This window comes from Oncorhynchus nerka, linkage group LG3 (assembly GCF_034236695.1).
Source record: "Oncorhynchus nerka isolate Pitt River linkage group LG3, Oner_Uvic_2.0, whole genome shotgun sequence".
In the NCBI taxonomy this organism is placed as follows: Eukaryota; Metazoa; Chordata; class Actinopteri; order Salmoniformes; family Salmonidae; genus Oncorhynchus; species Oncorhynchus nerka.
In genome coordinates this window covers 13340766-13355452 of record NC_088398.1, presented here as the reverse complement: position 1 = coordinate 13355452, position 14687 = coordinate 13340766, and the positions used below count along the sequence as shown (strand labels likewise).

The window sequence follows — 14687 nt, the reverse complement described above, 5'->3', positions numbered from 1 at the left end:
ACATAACGATGGTCATTATGACCAAACAGTTCTATTTTTGTTTCATCAGACCAAAGGACATTTCTCCAAAAAGTACGATATTTGTCCCCATGTACAGTTGAAAACCATAGTCTGGCTTTTTTATGGCGGTTTTGGAGCAGTGGCTTCTTCCTTGCTGAGCGGCCTTTCAAGTAACGTCGATATAGGACTTGTTTTACTGTGGATATACATATTTTTGTACCTGTTTCCTCCAGCAGCTTCACAAGGTCCTTTGCTGTTGTTCTGGGATTCATTTGCACTTTTTGCACCAAAGTATGTTTATCTCTAGGAGACAGAATAGGTCTCCTTCCTGAGAGGTATGACGGGTGTGTGGTCCCATGGTGTTTATACTTACATTTACATTACATTTAAGTCATTTAGCAGACGCTCTTATCCAGAGCGACTTACAAATTGGTGCTTTCACCTTATGACATCCAGTGGAACAGCCACTTTACAATACTTGCGTACTATTGTTTGTACAGATGAACGTGGTACGTTCAGGCATTTGGAAATTGCTCCCAAGGATGAACCAGACGTGTGGAGGTCTACACATTTTTTTCTGAGGTTTTGGTTGATTTCTTTTGATTTTCCCATGATGTCAAGAAAAGAGACACTGAGTTTGAAGGTAGGCCTTGAAATACATCCACAGGTACACCTCCGATTGACTCAAATTATGTCAATTAGCCTATCAGAAGCTTCTAAAGCCATGACGTCAATTTCCGGAATTGTTTAAAGGCACAGTCAACTTAGTGTATGTAAACTTCTGACCCACTGGAATTGTGATAATAATCTGAAATAATCTGTCTGTATACAATTGTTGGAAACATTACTTGTGTCATGCACAAAGTAGATGTCCTAACCGACTTGCCAAAGCTATAGTTTCTTAACAAGATATTTGTGGAGTGGTTCAAAAACTAGTTTTAATGACTCCAACCTAAGTGCATGTAAACTTCCGACTTCAACTGTATTTATAATACACACTAGTAAATATAAGCACCCACTACATTCTCCTTCTGATTAGAAAGACAACAGACTATTAGCATGGTGGACACACCCTCCATACACACGACCTCCTCTCCCTGGCATGCCCGTGACACAGGCCCCGTGACACAGGCCGACCCGGACACCATGACAAATGAAAGACTTCATCAGAGAGGGTGAAGACAGAGGTTCTCAACTCCCTGCAGCTTTCATCGACCTGCTCCTGTGTGTGTGCATGTGCGTTTGACGCGTGTGTGTTCATATGGGGAGGCTCTGAACTCCTGAACCCGCCTACCATCCAGCACCGAAGAGGAAGCAGAAAAAGAAAACATAACAAAGTAACCAAGTCAGTAATTAGGCCTGCAGTCCATTAAATAAACATGATGTTATTCCTCCCTCTACCGAGCTGTGTGTGTGTGTGTGTGTGTGTGTGTGTGTGTATACAGTGTGTGTGTGTGTGTACAGTGTGTACAGTGTGTGTGTGTACAGTGTGTGTGTGTGTGTGTACAGTATGGGTGAGAGAGAGAGAGAGAGAGTCAGAGCAGACAGAAAGAGAGAGAGAGAGAGAGTCAGAGCAGCTAGAGCAGACAGAAAGAGAGAGAGAGAGAGAGAGAGAGAGAGAGAGAGAGAGAGAGAGAGAGAGAGTCAGAGCAGATAGAGCAGACAGAAAGAGAGAGAGAGAGAGAGAGAGAGAGAGAGAGAGAGAGAGAGAGAGCAGATAGAGCAGACAGAGAGAGAGAGAGAGAGAGAGAGAGAGAGAGAGAGAGAGAGTCAGAGCAGATAGAGCAGACAGAGAGAGAGAGAGAGAGAGATGGAGAGAGAGAGAGAGAACTTTTGAGGCTTACTGGTGGGGTAATGCAGGGGGTATAATGATTACAACAGGTCACTGTGTGATTGATCTACAACATACTGTATAATCAGAAAGTGTAGTGTGTGTTTACAAGTCAGGTTTTAGCATGACAGAAATAGGTACAAAATCCCATCAGGCATTGCTAATTTGACCTGATAAAAGGTGTCTGAGCAACAACAGAGCCAGAAACAAAGGAACAAACAGGTATCACTGACTGGGTGAACTTTATACCTCCATATAAAAGCCTTAGAAAACAAAGGGCTTGTGTTGCTGATATAGGTGTGCATTCCTGCCTGTGAATGCTGTCAGCTAGCCTGAGCGGGAAGATTCCCTTGGCTAGCTAGCTAGGTCAGATGCTACGAGTAAAAAAGCACACATCTGTGATCGATATCTCCTCCGACAATCAAACATCCCGGGTTGATGGGATGTTCACAGTGGAAAGAAGCATTCCCTCTTCAGAGAGAGACGCCTTTTCATGTCGTCATGTTTCTCCATGAGGAAACCACAGCCGGACCTGGGAGGGCAGAAAGCATGAGTACATGTGTGTGTGTCTGCGAGAGTGTATGTATGTGTTTGTGTATGTGTGTGACTACAGGCAGTAACACCTGCTCCTATTGTTGGCCCTCCCCCACCACCATGCCATGGTTATAATAACTAAGGCACGGCAGCACCGCAGGACCTTTCAACAGCACCCAACACGGCTAGCAACCAAACAGTATTTTGGAACAAGTCTTTGTGGCTGTGTCAAAACATATGTCCCTGCAAGACCCACCAGCAGTCCAGGAGAGCTGCTTGCCTTTCAGCATGTGTGAGTCATTGTGGATGAGGGTACTATTGCACAAAGAGATATGTGAGAGCAGAACGGATCTACACACTGACATGCTCTGTCTGGCATGCAACCCCACCGTCAGCCGAGCTACTTTCAAAGACTCTGCTGGCTAATAAAGTGCTGAACACGGGGTTATATGGGTTATACAAGCTGTACTGAACATACAGTCAATGTAAACAGAGGGGTAGTCTTACCATTACAAAAACACACAAGCACTTCCGAAACCGTTAAACTGAGGAATGCCAGCATGCCGTGTGCTCTGACCCTTACATGTTATTCGCATGCGATGCCTGTGAATGTCTGATCTGATCCAACAAACCATAGAAGGAGAAAACTGCCCCAGCTATCCATGTCAGAGTAGTAGGGAGGTGGGTACGGGCAGAGGGAGAGGGAGAGGAAGAGGAAGAGGGAGGAAGAGGAAGAGGAAGAGGGAGAGAGCATGTGAGAGGGAGAGGGAGAGGGAGAGAACGTGTGAGAGAGAGGGAGAGAGCGTGTGAGAGAGAGGGAGAGGGAGAGGGAGAGGGAGAGGAAGAGGGAGAGAGAGAGGGAGAGGAAGAGGGAGAGAGAGAGGGAGAGGGAGGGAGGGAGAGGGAGAGGGAGAGGGAGAGGAAGAGAGCGTGTGAGAGAGAGGGAGAGGGAGAGAGCGTGTGAGAGAGAGGGAGAGGAGAGGGAGAGGGAGAGAGAGAGAGAGAGGGAGAGGGAGAGAGGGAGAGGGAGAGAGGGAGAGGGAGAGGGAGGGAGGGAGAGGGAGAGAGGAGAGGGAGAGAGCGTGTGAGAGAGAGGGAGAGGGAGAGGGAGAGAGCGTGAGAGAGAGGGAGAGGGAGAGAGGGAGAGAGGGAGAGGGAGAGAGAGAGAGAGAGAGAGAGAGGGAGAGGGAGAGAGGAGAGGGAGAGAGCGTGTGAGAGAGAGGGAGAGGGAGAGAGCGTGTGAGAGAGGGAGAGGGAGAGGGAGAGGGAGAGAGGGAGAGGGAGAGAGCGTGTGAGAGAGAGGAGAGGGAGAGGGAGAGAGGGGAGAGGGAGAGAGGGAGAGAGGAAGAGGGAGAGGGGGAGAGAGCGTGTGAGAGGGAGAGAAAGAGAGAGAGAGCGTGTGAGAGAGAGGGAGAGGGAGAGAGAGAGCTCTCAGTGCAAACAGAAGAAAGAGAGAGAGGAATTAGCAGGGGGAGAGAGAGAGAGTGAGGAAGTGGGAGGGGGAGAGAGAGAGCGAGAGAGAGAGGGAGCGAGAGCGAGAGAGAGAGAGAGGAATTAGGAGGGAGAGAGAGAGAGAGAGAGAGAGAGAGAGAGGGAGGGAGAGGGAGAGGAGGGAGAGGGAGAGGGAGAGGGAGAGAGAGAGAGAGAGAGAGAGAGGGAGAGGGAGTGTGAGAGAGAGGGAGAGGGAGAGGGAGAGAGAGAGAGGGAGAGGGAGAGAGGGAGAGAGCGTGTGAGAGAGAGGGAGAGGGAGAGAGCGTGTGAGAGAGAGGGAGAGGGAGAGAGGGAGAGGGAGAGGGAGAGAGGAAGAGGAGAGGGAGAGAGCGTGTGAGAGAGAGGGAGAGGGAGAGAGGGAGAGGGAGAGAGGGAGAGGGAGAGAAAGAGAGTGTGAGAGAGAGGGAGAGGGAGAGGGAGAGCTCTCAGTGCAAAGAGAAGAAAGAGAGAGAGGAATTAGCAGGGGGAGAGAGAGAGAGTGAGGAAGTGGGAGGGGGGAGAGAGAGAGAGCGAGAGAGAGAGGGAGCGAGAGCGAGAGAGGAATTAGGAGGGAGAGAGAGAGTAATTAGAGAGAGAGAGAGAGAGAGAGAGAGAGAGAGAGAGAGAGAGAGAAGGATGCATGTGTTCATATCAACTTCATCAGGACCTGGCACGGTATAAAAGGAGGGGGAAGAAGCAGCGGTCGTTAACATTCCTCCCAGTTTCTTTCTTCACATATTTATTTCCTCATAGATTGGCTGGGGTCCAAGGGGAGGAGGGGGGATTGGGGCAGGGGCCAGAGTGGCTAGGCAGATGGGGTGGAGTGGAGCAGGGCGCCGGGACAGGGGGGCATACAGATAGACACGGAGAGGGGCCAGGGACAGACAGACAGACTGTGTGAACTGTAGTGATTGGCATGCCCATCCTGGGGGGTCAGACATAGAGGGCATGGGGGCATGCAGTCATTCTTCTAAGGTCAGTCTGTCTGTCAGTCAGTCTGTTACACAGGTCAGTCTGTCTGTCAGTCAGTCTGTTATCCAGGTTAGTCTGTCTGTCAGTCAGTCTGTTACTCAGGTTAGTCTGTCTGTCAGTCCGTCTGTTACTGAGGCTCCACTGCTCTGGCTCTACTATCAACTGGCTGACTTTCTGACTCTCACTACTACAGTATCTCTCTCACTACTACAGTACCTCTCTCACTACTATAGTATCTCTCACTACTACAGTACCTCTCTCACTACTACAGTATCTCTCTCACTACTACAGTATCTCTCTCACTACTAGAGAAAATCTACAATTACTGTACTTGTAGACACACAAACTGACAAACATAAAATGTACTGCCGCTCTCTATCTCTCTCTATCTCTCTCGTTTTGAGACATCAATCAAATTATATTTTATATGCATCTGAAAAAGGAAACTGTGATACTGTGAGAGAGAATGTGGAACCTTGACTTTTAACCCCTTGGCCATGGTCACTGTGGTAACTACAGAGGCCAGGAGTTCTCAGCACTGAGCCAGACCAGAATACTGTGAGGCATTCTGTGTATCTGTGACCAAATCATGAAGTCACCCTGTCTCTGCATGTCCCCTCAGGCTCCTGATGAGTGCCAGGGGCAGAGGGTGGTCCACAGCTGGAATGCCCTCTGTGCCCTTTCCTGCCATCTGTGTCAGGGCTGACTGCTCTGGTGGCATGACACCAGTGGCATGACCCCGATCTGGGTGTTCCCCCCCTAAACCAGATGAACCCTGGGAAGAGTGTGTGAGCTGTCTGTAGGTCTAGACGCCCCAAGGGTAGAGAGCTGAGAGGAAGCGCGCACGCACGCACGCACGCACGCAAACACACACACACACACACACACACACACACACACACACACACACACACACACACACACACACACACACACACACACGACAACAGCCATCTCTAACTGGGCTACTAATGTCTGTTAGGGGACCAGAACAGTCCCAGGGTTCTTCTGTATCGAGGGCTCAGGGAGAGAAAAGAGAGGGATGTATGGATGGAGTGGTAGGGGGTTGGCGGTCTGGAGCGTATTGCCCTTGGGAACTTTCATAGACAGGAAGCTACTACAGGAGTAGTATGGCCCTCTGACCTAGCATACACAACGGCCATCTGACCTGGCATACAAAATGGCCCTCTGACCATGCATACACATATGAATAGGCACACCCTCCCACCCACACACACACACACACACACACACACACACGTTATGTGACAAAAACGGTACACTTACTTATTCCATGCTTGTCTGAGCTTCTTGGAACTGTAGACAGTAAAGCTGTCTGAATGGGTAAAGACACAGAGAGGCAATAGAAACATGTTCATATTCATCATCAGGACACATTTGTGAAGTTTTACAACAAATGTTTCATTGTACAGTATGTGATTTAACAAGAGGTTAACATCAGTTGGTACAGCATGATGCTTGCAACGCCAGGATAGTGAGTTCGATTCCCAAGGCCACCGTACTTAAAATGTACGCACACATAACTGTACGTCGCTTTGGATAAAAACATCTGCTAAATGGCACTATTCAAATATATTAAAAGTATGTGTGTGTGTGTGTGTGCCTTGGGTATGAATGGCTCGGTGTATGTGTGTGAGTAAATGAGTACGAACTGTGTGTGTTACCCTCTGACAGCTCAACTCCCTCATCCAAAACCTCTGTGTGGAGACCTCTGTTTTCAGACTAACACTGTAACTGCCAACCTCCAGGACTAGACTGGGGGAATGGGGGCAGAGAGACAGCTAGACAGCCAACCATGGGTTAGGGAGAGGGGGAGAGGGAAGAGAGAGAGTAGCCACTCTTCCACTACTAGACAGAGGGGCAGAGAGACAGCTAGACAGCCAACCACGGGTTAGGGAGAGGGGGAGAGGGAAGAGAGAGAGTAGCCACTGTTCCACTGCTAGACAGAGGGGCAGAGAGACAGCTAGACAGCCAACCATGGGTTAGGGAGAGGGGGAGAGGGAAGAGAGAGAGTAGCCACTCTTCCACTACTAGACAGAGGGGCAGAGAGACAGCTAGACAGCCAACCACGGGTTAGGGAGAGGGGAGGGGAAGAGAGAGAGTAGCCACTGTTCCACTACTAGACAGAGGGGCAGAGAGACAGCTAGACAGCCAACCACGGGTTAGGGAGAGGGGGAGAGGGAAGAGAGAGAGTAGCCACTGTTCCACTGCTAGACAGAGGGGCAGAGAGACAGCTAGACAGCCAACCATGGGTTAGGGAGAGGGGGAGAGGGAAGAGAGAGAGTAGCCACTCTTCCACTACTAGACAGAGGGGCAGAGAGACAGCTAGACAGCCAACCACGGGTTAGGGAGAGGGGGAGAGGGAAGAGAGAGAGTAGCCACTGTTCCACTACTAGACAGAGGGGCAGAGAGACAGCTAGACAGCCAACCACGGGTTAGGGAGAGGGAGAGGGAAGAGAGAGAGTAGCCACTCTTCCACTACTAGACAGAGGGGCAGAGAGACAGCTAGACAGCCAACCATGGGTTAGGGAGAGGGGGAGAGGGAAGAGAGAGAGTAGCCACTCTTCCACTACTAGACAGAGGGGCAGAGAGACAGCTAGACAGCCAACCATGGGTTAGGGAGAGGGAAGAGAGAGAGTAGCCACTCTTCCACTACTAGACAGAGGGGCAGAGAGACAGCTAGACAGCCAACCATGGGTTAGGGAGGGAGAGGTAGAGAGGGGAGAGAGAGAGAGTAGAGTAGCCACTGTTCCACTACTAGACAGAGGGGCAGAGAGACAGCTAGACAGCCAACCACGGGTTAGGGAGAGGGGGAGAGGGAAGAGAGAGAGTAGCCACTGTTCCACTACTAGACAGAGGGGCAGAGAGACACGGAATATCTACAGTTTGAGGTAAGGAGTTATTGAGTGGGGAGGATAGAGAGATGGTAAGACTGTTCCAGAGTCAGGGATTAGACATATGAGGGAGAGTTGTTTTGATATCCAGATTACTTCTGTCTTTCTCGAGTGTCTGATGTACTGTGGTTATACTAAATATCCTCCAGCCCATCGTAAAGCACCAAGGCCCTGGGCCAAGGTCAGGCTAAGTGTCATGGCTGTCTACGTTTCAAACCTAAACTGTTGTGCTGCGAACACCAGAGTGAAAATAAACCAGGGCTGTAAACATGGCTGTGAATTATTGAAAGTAACTCTGAGAATGTAAAGAATCATAACAATGTGCTGATACCACCTCTGTGTTTGATTTAATGTCTGGAAACTGATTACAGTTCAGGAGGAAGACTAAAACATGGTCAGATTGAGAAGCTCTCAGAGAGGTAGGATATATTCAGAGGGATAGAGTGAGACAACACTGTCCTCTGGTGGTGGGAAGATATAACTACACCCAGAGTGATAACTTCAACACTGTCCTCTGGTGGTGGGAAGATATAACTACACCCAGAGTGTTAACTTCTGATAAATCGTTTTCACAACTCCATCTGTTATGTGCTAATGATCACTTTGTGGTTGAGTCATGGTGACAATGAGAGGGTTGAAACGGCTGTTTAGATTAGATCATTGTGACATTGAGCATCCATTTAGAGCAAAAAATAAGAAAACAAAAGGATCTCTCTTTCCCGGGATTCAGTCAAAAGATTGTTCACCTTACGGAGGAAACAGGCAGTTTGGAGAGACACTTATTAAGAGAGGGAGGTGGTCTTGCATTGGACATTTGATCAGGCAACTGCCTCAATTTCTGATAATAAAATGGTGTATTGTGTGTGTACCTATTGTCATGCAGAGATCATACACTGATCTGGTACACTGAAGCCAGGCCTGTCTGGATGAGAGGAGCAGCAGGACAGAACAGTGTGTGCTGCTCACATAGCTGCCCACGGCAGCAGGACAACATAGAACTATGGCCAACCACAGCCATAGGACATGAGATTAGGTGTATGTGTTTGTGTGTGTGTGTGTTTCACACCCTAGTTCCTCTGTAATTGGTCACAGGAGATACAGCTAGACACACCACTCACATCATGATACCCCTGCTCTCCCTCTGTCCCTCTTCTTCTCCCTACATCCTCCTCTCTCTGTCACTCCTCTAATTCCCCCTCTATCTCTCTGTGTGTTCCAGCATGCCAACACTAATCTGAGAGCACCGTCCAGTCTGTCTCTAATGAGCTCCCAGAGGGCAGCAGCAGTAGCTCTAGTCTGGCACAGGGATGGCACCGCGATGGTACGGCTGGCCCACAGGCCTGCCTGAGCTGTGTGAACTACAGAGGCATGCCTCCTAGGTTTACAAAGTAGAACTGGAGTCAAAGTCTGATTCTGACTGTTGGACTTAGGGTGTGTGCGTGTTGGTGTATGTGTTCCTCACCTGGTTTGAAGTGGGGCAGAGAGTGGACCCCTGGCCAGGTATCCTCACAGGGGGTGCCTAGGACCTGAAAGTAGGAGGGAGACAGAAGGAGAAAGAATAAGAGAGGGAGAAGAAATGCATCAGACAAACACACGCGGTGTCCATATCAACACATTCATATTTCAACAACAAAGTTGGGCCACAGAGAAAGGAAAAGATGTGATCGTCTCATGGAGAAAACGTTTAATTTCTATGACCAAAGAGGAACCTCTGAATCACTAAAGTCCTAAAAAATAACCACATTTACTTGCGCACAGTATCCGGATAGTAGGTTATATCCCGCTTAAGGTCTTATTCGTGATAAGCTGTTTACATGCATCTTTGATATCCCGCTCATGAGTATCCCTGTATCCATGAATAAACAGAATATTCCTCATTCCTCATATGGGTTAAATGGTATAGTAACTGAAATACGAACACTGACTGTAGGTCTATAACCTCTCATACGTAGCATAATATAATTACATTTTTAAATGTATTTTTTAACTGAATATTTAAAACATAGAATATACTTGCAGTGAAGCCGCTCAACAACTACATCACATTAGTCATCTAACAGCCTCCATCCAGAGCGACACACAGAAGCAACCAGGGTCAACCAGGGTCAACGCCCTGCTCCCACCAGCCCTCCAAGAGCTGCCCCTCAAACATCCAAGACCCTCACCGCACAGTTCCCCAAGAGCTGCCCCTCAAACATACAAGACCCTCACCGCACAGTTCCCCAAGAGCTGCCCCTCAAACATCCAAGACCCTCACCGCACAGTTCCCCAAGAGCTGCCCCTCAAACATCCAAGAACCCCCCCCCCACTACCACCCACCCTGAGAGAAAATGTATAAATAAGTACAATCACTCCATTCCCCAACCCCAATACCCCCCTCCCCCCCAAGAGGGGACAAACACCTGCACGGCATCAGCCTCAGGCAACCCGGAATTAACTGTTACATACGCTGGCCTTCAGTGTCATTCAAATGTACTTTTTGTTATGTTTTATTTTGACTTAATTGTTTTGAATTTGATCTTTGACTGCCATTCTACCCCCCTGCCCAACAACTCCACTCCCACTTGTCTCCAATTCCACATCCCAACCCTCAGCTTCCCTCAGCCCATCTCACCTATCTCTGCTGGCCACCCTCTTCAAATATCTATGCAAAATAAATATATTATCTCCTGCAGAATTATGCATTTCTTTCAGAGAAATTACACATAATATGTCTCTGGAACAGGAGTGGAGAAAAATGATCTCTTGCTGTTTCGACCACATACAATATGCACTCAAGACGAACTGAAGTCTTATCAGAAATGTGTTTTGTCATTTTCTCAGCTTTTGATTTCCTTAAAACAGGTCAAACTGATGACATTTGGACATTTTGCACAGGACCAATCTTTCCACTGTTTTGGAGTTATTCCGTTTTCTCCCCAGTCCCTAAACGAAACAGACATATTTACCCGTGTTAACTAGTTTACTAATGCATGAAGTGGTCAGCACCACTTCATTTAGTCTTCTGGAGTAACAAGTTATGGCAGAAGAGAAGCTGCTCGTGTCCAACTATAGTTGACACGGCCTACCAAATGTCGGAAATATGAAAACATCATCCCACAACACCCATGATATGTGAAACAGACCACAGAAACAATAGTAAATTGGATGTTTACACGTCACAGTGTCTTGCAATCCCAAGTGGCACAGTGGTCTAAGGCACTGCATCTCAGTGCTAGAGGCATCACTGCATACCCTGGTTTGATTCCAGGCATAATCACAACCGGCTGTGATTGGGAGTCCCATTGGGCGACGCACATTTGGCCCAGCGTCATTTGGGTTAGGGTTTGGCCGTGGTAGGCCGTCACTGTAAATAAGAATTTGTTCTTAACCTACTTGCTTAGTTAAATAAAGGTTCAATTATCCAGGTTTTTCATAACTGGGATACAAGCTTTTTCGGGTTATTGTAAACAGGATATGATGTTTATATACGTCAACTCAAAAGCAGAACACTTGAGTATCCCGAATAATAATGGGATATTGGTGTGTATGTAAATGTGGTCAATGATTCACACAGTCACAGACATGGTAACCTGCTAACCCTTATTATCCTACAGTGTGTTTACACCAAGATCACATCCAAGAAGAAGGTCAGTGCTGTGATAATTGTGTGTGTGTGTGTGTGTGTGTGTGTGTGTGTGTGTGTGTGTGTGTGTGTGTGTGTGTGTGTGTGTGTGTGTGTGTGTGTGTGTGATTCAGTGTCTCTGCTTGACACCCAAGGTCAACAAAAGGCTTTTCTCTAGCTCTCTCACACACACACACACACACACACACACATAAATTGGCGAGGTGTACACACTCAGAGGAGCAGAAACACACCTCACTCACACAGACTGGGTTAAAGGGATACTGCGAAATTTCAAGATTTTGTTTGTTTTTCTACTTACCCAGAGTCAGATAAACTCATTGATGCCACTTGTATGTCTCTGTGTGCAGTTTGGAGATGAATGAAGTTAGAATATTGTTCAAATATTAGTAAAACTAACAAATGTATAAAATATTGATTAATGTGTATATCTTTGAAAGACAATGACCAACCACCCAGCTTTAGAGTCATTAGAAGGTCTATTACCCTGTTTGTGAGAGGAGCTGGCTACTGTACCGGGACTCTCCCAACAATAACACTAAACTAACAATGTTCTAACTTCAATCATCTCCAAACTGCACGCAGAGACATACACATGGGATCCATGAGTTTGTCTGACTCTGGGTAAGTAGAAAAACAACCTTGATCTCAAAGTCTTGCATGAGCATGAGAGGGAGAGAGAGAGGTGAGTGGGTGGGTGGTTGGTTAGGGAGAGAGAGAGAGAGAGAGAGAGAGAGAGAGAGAGAGAGAGAGAGAGATGGGTGGGTGGGTGGGTGGGTGGGGAATGAGTGAGTGTTAGAGCATGAGAGGGAGATAGAGAGATAGAGAGAGGTGGGTGGGTGTTTGGTTAGGGAGAGATAGAGAGAGAGGGGAGAGAGAGAGATATGGGAGGGAGATAGAGAGAGAGAGACAGAGCCCCAGGACAACAGCACAACTAGACCCAACCAAATCATGAGAAAACAAAAAGATAATTACTTAACACATTGGAAAGAATTAACAAAAAAACAGAGCAAACTAGAATGCTATTTGGCCCTACACAGAGTACACAGCGGCAGAATACCTGACCACTGTGACTGACCCAAAATTAAGGAAAGCTTTGACTCTGTACAGACTCAGTGAGCATAGCCTTGCTATTGAGAAAGGCCGCCGTAGGCAGACATGGCTCTCAAGAGAAGACAGGCTATGTGCTCACTGCCCACAAAATGAGGTGGAAACTGAGCTGCACTTCCTAACCTCCTGCCCAATATATGACCATATTAGAGAGACATATTTCCCTCAGATTACACAGATCCACAAAGAATTCGAAAACAAATCCAATTTTGAAAAACTCCCATATCTACTGGGTGAAATTCCAAAGTGTGCCATCACAGAAGCAAGATTTGTGACCTGTTGCCACGAGAAAAGGGCAACCAGTGAAGAACAAACACCATTGTAAATACAACCCATATTTATGCTTATTTATTTTATCTTGTGTCCTTTAACCATTTGTACATTGTTAAAACACTGTATATATATAATATGACATTTGTAATGTCTTTATTGTTTTGAAACTTCTGTATGTGTAATGTTTACTGTTCATTTTTGTTGTTTTTCACTTTATATATTCACTTTGTATGTTGTCTACCTCACTTGCTTTGGCAATGTTAACACATGTTTCCCATGCCAATAAAGCCCTTGAATTGAATTGAGAGAGAGAGGGGGGGAGGGGGGGGGGATAGGGGGTATTTGAAGTGTAGGGTTGGGACTTGGGATAGAAGGCAGAGGCTGAAACACAAGCTGCATATACTCTAGTCCCTACCACAGTGTCAGAGTGGAGATGAGCCAAAACATACAGCCTAGTCAATGTGCTCATGTATTTACAGTCAACCCCAGCAGAGGGCAGCAGTGTACCATGACCTGCAGAGCACAACATGGAGAGACAGGGATGGGGATTGGATTGTGTGTGTGTGTGTGTGCCAAACCCCTGACCGCAGTCACACACAAAGAGTGATCCCCACCCCCCCAGTCCAGCCGCCTCCATGAGGCACAGAGTGAAATTAGCTGTCCCCTCTCCGTCACCCCCTCAGCCCTGTAGGGAAACACTCACTACCTTAATTACAGCCACACACACAGCATCGCTCACCGTGCCCACCCACACCATGACACCGGCCACGGCAGCTTTATCATTGCCACGGAAACATGACACATCTCCACAGCAACACCAACATGCTAATACATCACAAATGAACTATGCCAACCTTTCATTCATTTTGGGCTGATACACAATTCCACTCCTTACCTAAGCCCTGCTCTTTCTTTCTTTCTTTCTTTCTTTCTTTCTTTCTTTCTTTCTTTCTTTCTTTCTTTCTTTCTTTCTTTCTTTCTTTCTTTCTTTCTTTCTTTCTTTCTTTCTTTCTTTCTCCCTCTATCTATCTCTCTCTGTCCTCTGCTGGCCAGTCTGGGTGTGTTGGTTGATTTCCCCTCTGATCTCGTCACTGTCAGGCAGCGCTGTAAGGTGCGGCTCGGTGTGTGTGTGCAGTGCTGTGTTTGTTCTGGTGACACACAGCCTTCAGGACGGAAATCAACTCAGGCAGCCGCAGCCTGCCACTCAGGACTGTCTGACTGACTGTCTGACTGGCTTCAGAGGAGAAGCAGGGGGCATCCCTACCAAACACTAACACTAGTCTGCGTCCCAAATGGCACCCTATTCCCTTTCTAGAGCATTCATTTTGACCAGGGCTGAAAGGGGACAAAGCCTTACCACTACTACCACTAATGTTTCTGTAGCCAGAGACTCTGTCTTTAAGGTTCTGGTGTGTAGAATGTAGATATCACAGTAAATGAAGCGACTAAAAGGAAAGTAAGAGATCAAAGTAAAGAAAAGTTATATATTAACACTACCACTACTACTACCACTACTACTACCACTACTACGACCAGTACTACTACCACTACTACTACCACTAGTACTACCACTACCACTACTACGACCACTACTACTACCACCGCCACCACTACCGCCAACGCTTACGCCGCCACCACTACCACCACCAACACCACCACCACAACTACCACCACCACTAACACCACCGCTAACGCTAACGATAACGCCACATCCACCAACACAATCACAGTAAATGAAGGGACTAAAAGGAAAGTAAGAGATCAAAGTAAAGAAAAGTTATATATTAACACTACCACTACTACTACCACTACTACTACCACTACTACGACCAGTACTACTACCACTACTACTACCACTAGTACTACCACTACCACTACTACGACCACTACTACTACCACCGCCACCACTACCGCCAACGCTTACGCCGCCACCACTACCACCACCAACACCACCACC

At 47.4% G+C, this 14687-nt stretch overlaps 1 protein-coding gene across 2 annotated transcripts in view; it reads right to left on the bottom strand.

The window, feature by feature from the left end:
* LOC115102465 (cyclin-dependent kinase 14) overlaps positions 1-14687 on the bottom strand; it is a 273353-nt gene that overhangs the window by 87254 nt on the left and 171412 nt on the right. For both annotated transcript variants that reach the window (XM_065008563.1, XM_065008569.1), the window contains 2 exons: positions 9185-9248; positions 6095-6143 (listed from right to left, as the gene is read on the bottom strand). In XM_065008563.1, coding sequence (XP_064864635.1) covers positions 6095-6143; positions 9185-9248 — 113 coding nt within the window. The remainder of the gene's footprint in view (positions 1-6094; positions 6144-9184; positions 9249-14687) is intronic.